Source organism: Belonocnema kinseyi, chromosome 6 (genome assembly GCF_010883055.1).
Source record: "Belonocnema kinseyi isolate 2016_QV_RU_SX_M_011 chromosome 6, B_treatae_v1, whole genome shotgun sequence".
Classification (NCBI taxonomy): domain Eukaryota; kingdom Metazoa; phylum Arthropoda; class Insecta; order Hymenoptera; family Cynipidae; genus Belonocnema; species Belonocnema kinseyi.
This window is the reverse complement of record NC_046662.1, coordinates 80,144,885-80,156,050: the sequence shown is the minus strand read 5'-3', so window position 1 is coordinate 80,156,050 and position 11,166 is coordinate 80,144,885. Positions and strand designations below refer to the sequence as shown.

General features: G+C 29.6%; 1 protein-coding gene across 1 annotated transcript in view; it reads right to left on the bottom strand.

Annotated features, from left to right (window-relative positions):
* LOC117175473 (Down syndrome cell adhesion molecule-like protein Dscam2) overlaps window positions 1–11,166 on the bottom strand; it is a 203,877-nt gene that overhangs the window by 132,753 nt on the left and 59,958 nt on the right. Inside the window, exon 3 of the mRNA XM_033365180.1 lies at window positions 2,482–2,802. Within this exon, the coding sequence (XP_033221071.1) occupies window positions 2,482–2,802 (321 nt within the window). The remainder of the gene's footprint in view (window positions 1–2,481; window positions 2,803–11,166) is intronic.

The following is an 11,166-nucleotide window of genomic DNA, read 5'->3' as shown; positions in this document are numbered from 1 at the left end:
ATTTTAATGTCATTTTAATCAAATTTGAAGCAAATTTTCACTTTTCGCGATTTTCTGCCTTTTCATCGCCGTATGGTGGGTTGAAATTTCTGTAAAAAAAAAATCAAAACATAGTTTTCGATGTATTTTTTCCCGTAGAATTCGATTCTGAAGTCAAAAAAATAAAATTTTTCTTTATTTTTTTTTTATTTAAAAAAAACCATGAAAAAACCGTAAAAAATGAGGTTTTTCGAGCAAAACCCCATAAAATTAGCTGGACCCTACTTTTTTATTGCAAATTCGGATTCAGCGTCGAAAAATACATAAGAATATATAGGTCTGGTCAATTGCACAGACACTTTTGTTTTTTTTGTGGGCCTGTGTTATTATTCGCAACAGTGATCCAAAAATGATTGCGCATGCTTGAACAGTGCGTCGCTTATTGGCTCTAGTTCGCAAATGAACGTCACTCAAATCCAAGCAAGCACAGATCAAGCCAGCTCCGCTGGGATCATTTACCTTCAAGAAAACGCGTGTAACGTTCTATTACTGTCTAACTCACGGTGACTCACAAGTGTCCCTTTCGCACGCGTGTAGCTATCAAAGAATGAGCAATCGTGACAATTTTTTCAATATTTTCCAACTCTGTCTAACCCATTCATAATTCGTGTCTCACGCATATAGCAATGAAAATCGAGTAGAGTGACAATCGAAATCGACAATATCGTTTAGAGATTTCATATTAAGGATAGAATGATTGCGGGTGCTTTTATCGTCTCTTGAAGATTTATGCAAGGAAACCGACATTTTCAAAGAACCAAAATCACTGAGGATTTTTCCATCAAATTATTGAAATGAAAAATCACGTAAGAGTAAGTTACAAAAATTGTGGTAAAAATTGAATAATTCTTAATTTTTTTACATCCCTCAAATTTTTAAGGAAGAAAATCGATATTTCATAAGAACTAAAATCACGGTCGATTTTTCTATCATTATTTTCATTTAATTCAATTTCAATTATTAAATATTTTAATACAGATAAAGTTGTGGGATTTATTTAAAGGCTTATTTTGATGTCGCCTAATAATTAAGAGATATCTCCAACCCCAGTAGTGTAATCGAAAAATCTTCCGCGATTTTGGTTGTTAGAAAACGTCGATTTCTTTGCTTAAATATTTACGGAATGTTAACATAACTCTCAAATTAAATTACAACACTTTTTCTGGTTGAGCATACTTCCTGCAATTGAAAAAATATATAATTTATTGAAATAACAGAATAATGAAAGAATAAAGTATGGCAGAATCCGATGATTTTCAGATGAAACTGAGGGTCCGGATGCAATGATGGGACGAATGCTCTGAAATGCTAAGAAAGTATTGTCCAAGCGGATGATGATATCCAAATTTCAAAAATTAAGTTTTAAAGAAAATACATATTTGTAGAAACTAACAAGATGTAACTCATTTTACTTAAAGGTTTCTTCCCACATGAACATTTTAAATTATAAAATGAAAAAAGTGACAAAACCGGTAGATAATCATATTTGTTTAGTTTCCTCGAAAAAAAATTTATTTGTAAGAATTATGCGATGCCGCCAACAACGAGTTGGCTGCCTGATAGTTCTCAATGCTGTTGGCGACAGACTGTTGCCTTGTGAAATAGCTAATTCTATCAATTTTTAATAAATACATCTCAAAATTTCCAGACATCTAACCCTGATAGTAAGAATCAATTTTATCTTGAAATTCAATTTAAACTATTTCTTCTGGAAGTTTTCTGAACTTTGAACTTCCTTCGAAACTAAAGAAAAACATTTTTACCGACCGATTTCAATTTTCAATAATTAATATTAAACAAGAGACAGCTTTAATTTATTTCCTTATTTTTAGGCATGAATAGAGTATATTGCGTATATGCACCAAATTTTAAACCGTTTTAGTAATATTTATCTGAACTATGACGATTTATATAATTAAAAATATTTAAATTGGGGAAAAATGTAATTCACTGTTTTGATTTTATTATTTAAAATTTTTACGGGAAAAATAAAAACTTAAATTGAAAAAACTTTCATTTTGTCATGCTCTAAAAACTCGTGTTTTAAACAATTTTAATTTCTAAACTTAAAAATTTGGATATCTTCAGAAGCTTTGGACAATCATGTTTTGGATTTCCGTGTGTTAATCCTCTAATTGCATCCGCACCATGAAGTCTCTTTTTCCAATATTAAGAAACCTGAAAATTTATATGAAAAAAATATTTTTTTTTATTTAATAAAATTATTTAAGAAAAACTTATTTCATTGCATGCAATCCCTAAAAGTTACAATTAAAAATTCGTCTTCAATCTATGGAATAAGAAATTTTCATGAAGAACTTTATAAGTCAGTTTACGACTTTATGAAGTTCTTTCCCTAAAAGTTTTATGGATGGGTAAAATTTTCCAAGTTCTTTTGAAGTGACGATCCTCTTGTGTTGAAAGTTATCCAAACTTACTTACCAGCTTTTACGCTGACTTCACGACCGAGCACCCTGCCGACGCTGTTGGAAGCTTGGCATCTGTAGACAGCAGAATGAACGTCGTGACGATAACTCTCAGCACCGAACGGCAAGAAATACATGGATCCATTCATCAGAATTTCGCGGATACGAGATATTGGCAGTACTGACGAACCGTCGCCCATCACCCAATCGACGCGGGGCGTTGGACTACCCTGTGCCAAGCAGTGAATCATCGTCCCAGTGTCGTTTGAAAACTCCATCACCGGACGTGGCTCTGACACCAGCACAGGTCCTTGACTGTCCAGCACGACCCCTCGCCCTGGAAACATAAATAACTTTTTCTTGTCTTACTGAAAAACAAGTTATTCAAAATAAATTTATTAAAAATTATGATTTTAACATCTATTGGGCCCTGTATGCAATGGAATACGTTAGTTGATGCGCAATGCAACGCGTACGCTCCATCCATGTGCTAACGTAGGGCTGATTATTGGACACGCACGCTCCATCCTATGTTAGCACATGGATGGATCATACGCGTTACGACGTGCGTCAGCGAACGTACCCATTCTAGACATTCTAGACACGTCATCTTTAGAGATCGTACTTATATTAAAAAAGAGATCAAGGGGCTAGCGGGGGGGGGGGGGGGGGGGGGGGGGGGGGGGGGCGTCAATAGGCAAATAACTCACAGTAATTGTACATAAATTTAATATAAATTTAACTTTACACACCAAAGAAACCTTGTGCATGAAAAACGAACCTAGCCAACAACAATCTAAAAAATAGCCAGTTAATTGGATTGTTCAGGAAAATGTCAGGGATCTAAAAAAATTCTTGCAAAAGTCAAGTCATTTCTATAACTTTAACTAACTGCAAAGAAGAATAAATTTAAAAATTTTAGTTTTAATTTGAAATTGTTTTATTCCGTTTATTAATAGTTCTAGGATAAAAAGGTTAACATTTTTAAATTCCAGTCTTTGAATATCAGTGGTCAGCCAAAATGAAAAATTGGTCATTGGAAAATAAGGGAATTTTGGCTTTAACCCTGATACAATATTTTTGTTAGTAATTTATTTTCCTTGCATTTGTATTTATATTTCTTTTTTTTGCATTTGTTTTCTCCTGAAGATTATCTTATTTTATGATTTGTTTGAAAACTCGATTTTTCTTAAAGTCATCCTTTTTCGTTAAAAATTTAACTATTCTTTTGAAAAATTCCTCCTTGTTTTTGATTGAAAATTCAAACTGAAATCTTTTTTGGATGAAAATTCAACTATTTATTTAAATTAAAAAATCCATCTATTTTAGTACACATTGGATTTTTCTTGGACAAAAATGCACCTGTTTGGTTTGAAATTTAACAATATTATTAAAAGTCATCCTTCTTAGATTCAAATTCAATTGTTTTGTTGAAAATTAAACTTTTTTTTTAGCAAATGGACTCCTTAAGAATTCATATTTTGGTGTTGACAAGTCAACTAAAATCTTTTGTGGATGAAATTTCAACAAATTTTTTGAAAATGTATCTTTTTGATTTAACAATACATCTGGTTTAGTAGAAATTTCATCTGTCTTGGATTAAAATGCAACAGTTTGGTTGGAAATTAATTGTTTTTGCTTGAGGATCCATCTATTTTATTCGTAAAGTTTGGACGAACCATTTTTTGTAAGGTATAGTTTTTTTGTTAAGCATTCATATTTTTAGTTAAAAGTTCATATTTTTGGTTAAAAGCTTAACTATTTTTTTCAGAAATGATCTATTTCAATTAAAAATTAAACTGGGCGGGTAAAAGTGGACCTAGTTTTTCGACAATTTACTATTTTGAATGAAGGTTTATCTCTTTTGTTGAAAATTGAACTATTTTATTGAAAATTATATTTTTTGCTGAAACTTTATATTTTATGGTTGAAAGTTCAATCGTCTTTTTTTTTAAAGATTTACCTTTTTGGCTGAAATTTCATATTTTTGGTGTAAAATATATGATGATGGAATTTTCAATAAAAAATATTAATTTTCCACCAAAACAGAAAATTTTTAAACAAGTTATTTTTCAAACTAAAAATTCGAACTCTTTACAAAACAGTTGACTTGCAGACCCACCAAAAATTTTTAATTAAGGAAGATGCATTTTTATCCCAATAGTTGAAATTCAAAAACGATTATTTAGCAACCAAACATTTGCATTTACCAGAGAATAGTAGAAAATTTTTAGAAAAATGAAGAAATTTTCAAGAGAATATTAACATTTTTAATCAAGCCGTTAAATTTTCAACCTGCCAGGATAAATTTTCAACCAACTATTCAAATTTTTAAACAAAATATATTGAAATTGAAGCACAAACAGTTACATTGTCAAGCCAAAGGCGAATTTTTTAAAATCCACTTTAATTTTGCACCAAGAAAATTTAATTTTTGACCAAGGATTTTACACTGCAAAGGTAAATTTTCAATCCATAAAAACAAATTTAAAACAAACATTTGATTTTTTAATCGTAAAAGGATGACTTTTTTGAATAAATATTTGAGTTTTCCAAAATAATGCAATTGTCAAAAAATGGATTATTTTCAGTCGAATTTAAGTAACAAGAGTAACTTTCAACAAAAACAGATGAATTCTGAATTAAAGATTTAATAGTTGGATTTCAAACTAAAAATAACCAATTTTTAGTATAAAATGAATGAATGAAAATTTTATTTGTTAACATTAATTTTAAATAAAAAAAAAACGAAATTCAACAACCAAAAAGTAGAATTTTCAACTAAATATAGATGAATTCCGAACCAAATATATAATACTAGACTTTTCAAGCAAAAAAAAATATCTTTCAATAAAAAATCGTTGGAATTCCTTATTAGGTTCTATGCATTTAATCGAAAAAATGAAAAAAATATCATTTTGGGCCACTCTATTCTGTACACACTGAAAGAACGCATTTTGTTTCAAAAAATTGCAAAGTCGTGTAAATAGCAAAAGTCTGATTTTTCCGAGACTTATTTTTTTTATATTTTTAAATTTGTTAAACAAAAATTAACCAGATCCCCCAAGAAAAATAAACACATTCGTTTTAAGCCTGGATATTTGATAAACTTATTCTAATAAAATGAATACATTTTAGCTGATTAAACCTACTTGTAATTTAAACATTAAAAATCTAATTAATATTTGGAAGATTGTGTTAATATTTAAAGATGTTAATGTCCGAGTTAAGAAAAGTTCAGTGAATACAAATTCCAAATGTTAAAATAAAAAAATCAGAAGAATAATTTTTGAATAACAAGAAAAGTTTGCCTTCGCCCGGATTTGAACTGTAAATGCTACTATTTATGAGTGGAGCGTAAAGCAATTATGCCATCGAGACCTTAGCAGATTCTTTCTCTTTTACAACTGCTACCTTTTTACAGACGAATACTATACATATTTCTCAATTGCGATAAATGTATCTTTTTTAATCAACAATTGAATTTAATTAATATTTTGAAGATCGTATGACCATTTGAAGATTTTAACGACCTAGTTTTTAAATTTTTGAAGATGTTTAGAAAATTCATTTTTTTCAGTAGATAAATACGTACATTATTTTTCTCTAAACATGTAGCTATGGGGAAAAAGAACAAATCTGCTGAATCCTCGGTCGTCTAATTTGTTAACGATCCACTCATGGATAGTGGCGTTCACGGTTTAAAGCCAGACAGAGGTAGATTTTTTCTTGTCTTTCAAAAATTACTTGTTTGAATCAATTATTTTAACATTTAAATCTGTATCAATTAAAAACATGCAAAATCTCACATAGGAATGCCATGGGGTTTATTACCTACTGAAAGCAAACCAAAAGAAGTGTCTGCAATCTGCATAGTCATAGGGCGTACTAGTGTAGAGTAGCAGCTCGTAAAACCACAAATGTGTTTCACTGCAAAGCGAATGGTGCAGACAGATAGGACATAACACGGAAATAAAACTGGAGACTAGTTGGAGATTTGAATAATCCTGCTTGTTTCGCAAATCGATTACATTCCTCGACCAGGGCTGCATCAGAATTCGTTGAATCTTAATGAGGTTTTTACCCTGGTGCCTTGTGCCTATCCCAATCCCATGGCAGTGCGTATGTAAATATCCAGCTCCTCTTTGAGCTCTTGAAGTATTACTCTTTACCTTCAAATTACAGACATTTGAATGACAAACCTTCATTATTCTGAGGTCAACTTAGCTTTAAGTCTCAAGAACTGGTATTTGTAAAACAAGATGCGAATCCAATGAACATAATTGAGCAGCTGTTAAATACTGTTTTATGGTAATTTTACAAAAGTTATGAAACAAAGTGACTTTTGAACCTTTGAGAATCTAACTTTTCTAACTGAGTTTTATAAGCATAGCGAAATCACATCTGGTTAAATTGAAAAGTGAATATTCATAAAGGAATGCTTCGAGCGAGCAATGTTTTATAACTTTTATGCAAGCGATTGCATTTTTGCATAATGGACGTGTTTACTTAACGGTATTTTTCGTTGGAAAAAAAGGTTTCTTTGGTTCTTCTTTCTTGTTTGATTTTGAATTAAAGTTAATGCCAGTTGATCAATTTGATCCCCAGATTGCATCAAAATTATATGCAAAGCTTTTATTCAAATTTCCATTTTATTCAAATTCAATATCCGTTTTTCATTAAAAATTAATTTTTTAATTCAAAAATTTAACTATTTCTATTCAAGGTTCATCAGGTAAGTTTAGCAGTACAAAATTTTGTTTAAAAATGTTACACCTTAAATTCAGAATTGTACTTGAATTCAGAGATCAACTAAAATTCAGTAAAAGAATTCCGAATATGAATTTAGATACACTTTTGCTTAATTTAAGCTCATCTCTGAGTTTAAGTACATTTGTGAAGTTAAGAAGGTAAAGCTGAACTGTGCTAAAACTTCTTTTTCATGAAATTTAGTTTTCTCCATAAATCATTAATTCTCGCTTTTTTACAACTATTTGCTATTTCCGTGAAAAAAATTATAATTCTGAAATTTTTTACCCTAATATTTAGTATTTAAATATATACACAAATTTTTTATTTTGAAGAATTTAAACTGAATGAGTTAATTATACTAACAATATTCCATTTTTTTGACAATTTGACGTTCATAAAAGATTTTAAACATTAATCAACGATTGGAGATACTATTATCCATATTTAAAAAAAATTTCTACTACGATAAGTGTTACTTTTTGTGTTAAATAGAGTTATTTGTTGATGAAATAAAGAATAATATTTATTTTAGTTGATTTTCTTAACTATATGCGTACTATTTTTTTAATAGCGCCAAGGAAAGCTAAGCGGTGCTAAGTACAGAATGATTATTAACCCAATCCATCCACCTACATAAAATCTTATTTACTCAACCGATGGTAAGCTGTTTTTGCATTTTTTTACTGTGAAAATTAATTATTTTTAGTTAAAAAGACTACTATGAAATTTTTTTTTTGATTTCATCTTTTTTGTTTAAAAATTAAATTATTTGGTTAAAAAGTCGACTACATTGTTCAAAATTCAAGCATTTTGTTAGAAAGTATTCTTTTTGGTTAAAAATTAAACTGTTTCATTGGAAATTGATCTATTAGAATTAAAAATTCAACAATTTAAAAATAAAATATGACTGTTTTTTTGAAAAATAAGTTTTGTTGTTAAAAGATAATATATACGTGATGAAAATTCAAACGTTTTATTAAAAATTCGGCTTTTTAGCTTCAAAAATTAATAATTTGATTGGAATTTTATTTCTCCTTTTATTGGAAAGTCAACAATTGCATTTTTTTCTTGAGTATTCATCATTGTAGTTGAAAGTTTGACTATTTTGCTAAAATTTTTTTTAACTTTCTTTTTTAACTTGAAATGTATCAATTTCATTTTTGGTTCGAAACGTATATTTTGTAATTGAATATTCTATTTTAGTTGAGAATTCATCTGTTTGGTTGAAAATCGGACTTTGGTTAGAGATAAACTTAAAACCGGCAACACTTTGTTGCATATGCAGTAGGAAATATACTTGCGAAGTTTCAGGACGAAAATGGAGAAAGTGACTTTTGTACTCTATCGTGTTGCGTATGCCATATAGCACATCCTCGATCTTTATATACGTTTTCCCCAAAACGCGTTTATCAAACTGGTGGGCTGGATTACACGAGAACAGTATAATCAATGTCAATCAATCTATTATCAAATAAAGCAGAATACCACACGATTCTATGTGAACTGTTATCTTTTTTAAGTTCATGTTTCTTAAAAAAAGGTTAAAAGAACTCTAATTGCGGTTCATAATCTTTTTAACTTTGTAAGTCCACTTCATTTTGAGATCCTATTATCAAACATTGTTTTCAATCAACGCGCGTTCATCTCTGAATTTAAGTAAACTATTCCTTTCCATTGCGATAGTTAATTCCTTTTTATTGAAAAGTATACTACTCAATTTTTTGTTGAGAATTCATTGATATGTTTTTGTTTGTTTGTTACAAAAATTATTTGGTAGAAAATGTATTTATTTTGTTGAAAATTTAATAATTTTCTGCGATATTCCTTCTTTTTGGTTGAAAATATAACAGTTTCGTCAAAAATTTGTCTTCTCACGTAGAATATTCAACTATTTGGGTTAAAAATTAATTTTTTATAAAAAATGAATATTTTAGTGTTAATAATTAGTTCAACACTTTTATAGAAAATTCGTCTTTTTGGAATGAAAATTTAATAATTTGATTAGTGTTTTATTTATTTTTAACTGAAATATCAACTACGACATATCTCGTTAAGAATTCATCACTTTGGCTGCATATGTTATAATTTTCTTTAAAATTTATTTTAACTATTAAAAAATATTTTTATCAACTGAAAATGTAACAATTGTAGGTAAAAAATTATTATTGTATTTAGAAATTTGTATCTTCGGTTGAAAATTAATTTTTTTAGCATAAAATTTAACATTTCTAGTTGACGAATCATTATCTTAGTTGAAAACTCATATAATTTGTAGAAAGTTTTACTATTCTATTATTTTTATTTTTAGTAGAAAATCAACTTTTAAAAAGAAAGAAAAATAATTTCTGGTCCATAGAGATTTGAATCCCAAATGCGAGAATTTGAATTTTTTCACCGTGAAATTCAGAATTTTCTAAAACATTCCTTATCTTGGAAATATCATGTGGGTCAACCTGCAAATTTCATCAAAAAGTATGATAAATACTACTCGGCAGATATGAATTAAGTCGTGTGAAAATTAATGTTATCAGAATAATGCGCAACGCATAGATATCTCAGGGCTTATTTTGTCAGTTATAATTTAAAATTGTAAAAAATATGACTTTAAATCGCTTGTATTTCCTTGTATTATCACGAAAAAATTTTATATAAAGTAGAATAACGTACATACCCATGATTCCGGCGTTCTAAAATTATAAATAATTATAATATAACGATGAGTGAGGGCCGATTATGCATGTTTTCTAACTAATGTCAGGTATCATTGAGAATTTCACGAGTTTTTGAATTATCGCAATTGAATATGAGTGGTAGAATTTTCATTCGAGAAAGATATTATCCAACGCTTGAACTTTCGAACCAATATTTGATGCGGCTTCATCTTTCGTGGAGATTTACTTTGTGAGCGGAAGTTTGAATGTTGCTCAATAGTTCCCCCGTCGAACCGAAAACCTATATTGAAATAGGGAAATAACAGAAAGCCAAAGAATTTCTCGTTTGATAAGCTCACAATACTGAATGAACATCTACATTAGCAAATATTAACTTTATAATATAGTAATAAAATTGGAATTTTTTAATAAAAAAATTCCGCTGATCTATGTATGTAATAAAGGATTATATCTCCTGCCTTAAAAATCTTTTTCTTGCTTCCTACCCTTTCATAATAATAATATTCGAATTCAATCACTTTGTCCTCATTGAAGCTCCTATGTTTTATCCTCCTATTCTTATCAAATTATAGAGTTGTCTTCAACATATCAGTTGTTGCCCTTGCATTGAAATTCTTTTACAATTTATTTTTAAGTTATTCATTTTTCAAATTGGAATAAAATGATCCTTTCAAACAAAAAATATGTGGAACGAAATTCTCAAAAATCTCGTTCTGATTTTTGTTCACTGCCTGATTGGTTACGTACTGCGTGAATATAATTTGAAGTGGCTGTCTACATATTGTTCCGCGGGGTTGAGAACTCTTTTTTTTGTTTACCAGGAGCACATTCCCTAATGAATACTTGGGATTATAGAGAATATATTAGAATATTTTGGAATACGGGACAATTTTCAAAATATGTTTAAATTAATTATCACACCCACAACCGCATTCTGCATTTTTCCCGCAATTGTTCTAGCATATTGTTGACACGCAGGGATGCTTTTTAGGCTATTAGCAAGTGAAAGCTTGGCACCTCCAAGAGCGCCGATGATAAGGACGATCAGTTTAACAGAATATTCCGGGTACAATCGTCGCAACTCCCTTATAAGGTCTCGATACCTCTCTTTCTTTTCATTCTCCTTGGTTATGATGTTTTTGTCAGCTGGTGCCGAAAATTCGATAACAAACATAGTTCGATTCTCGAAGTCAAGAAGAACCATGTCAGGCCTCGAGTGAGCAACAGAAACAATTGTCGAGAATATAAAGTTCCAGTATATGCGGCACTTCCCATTC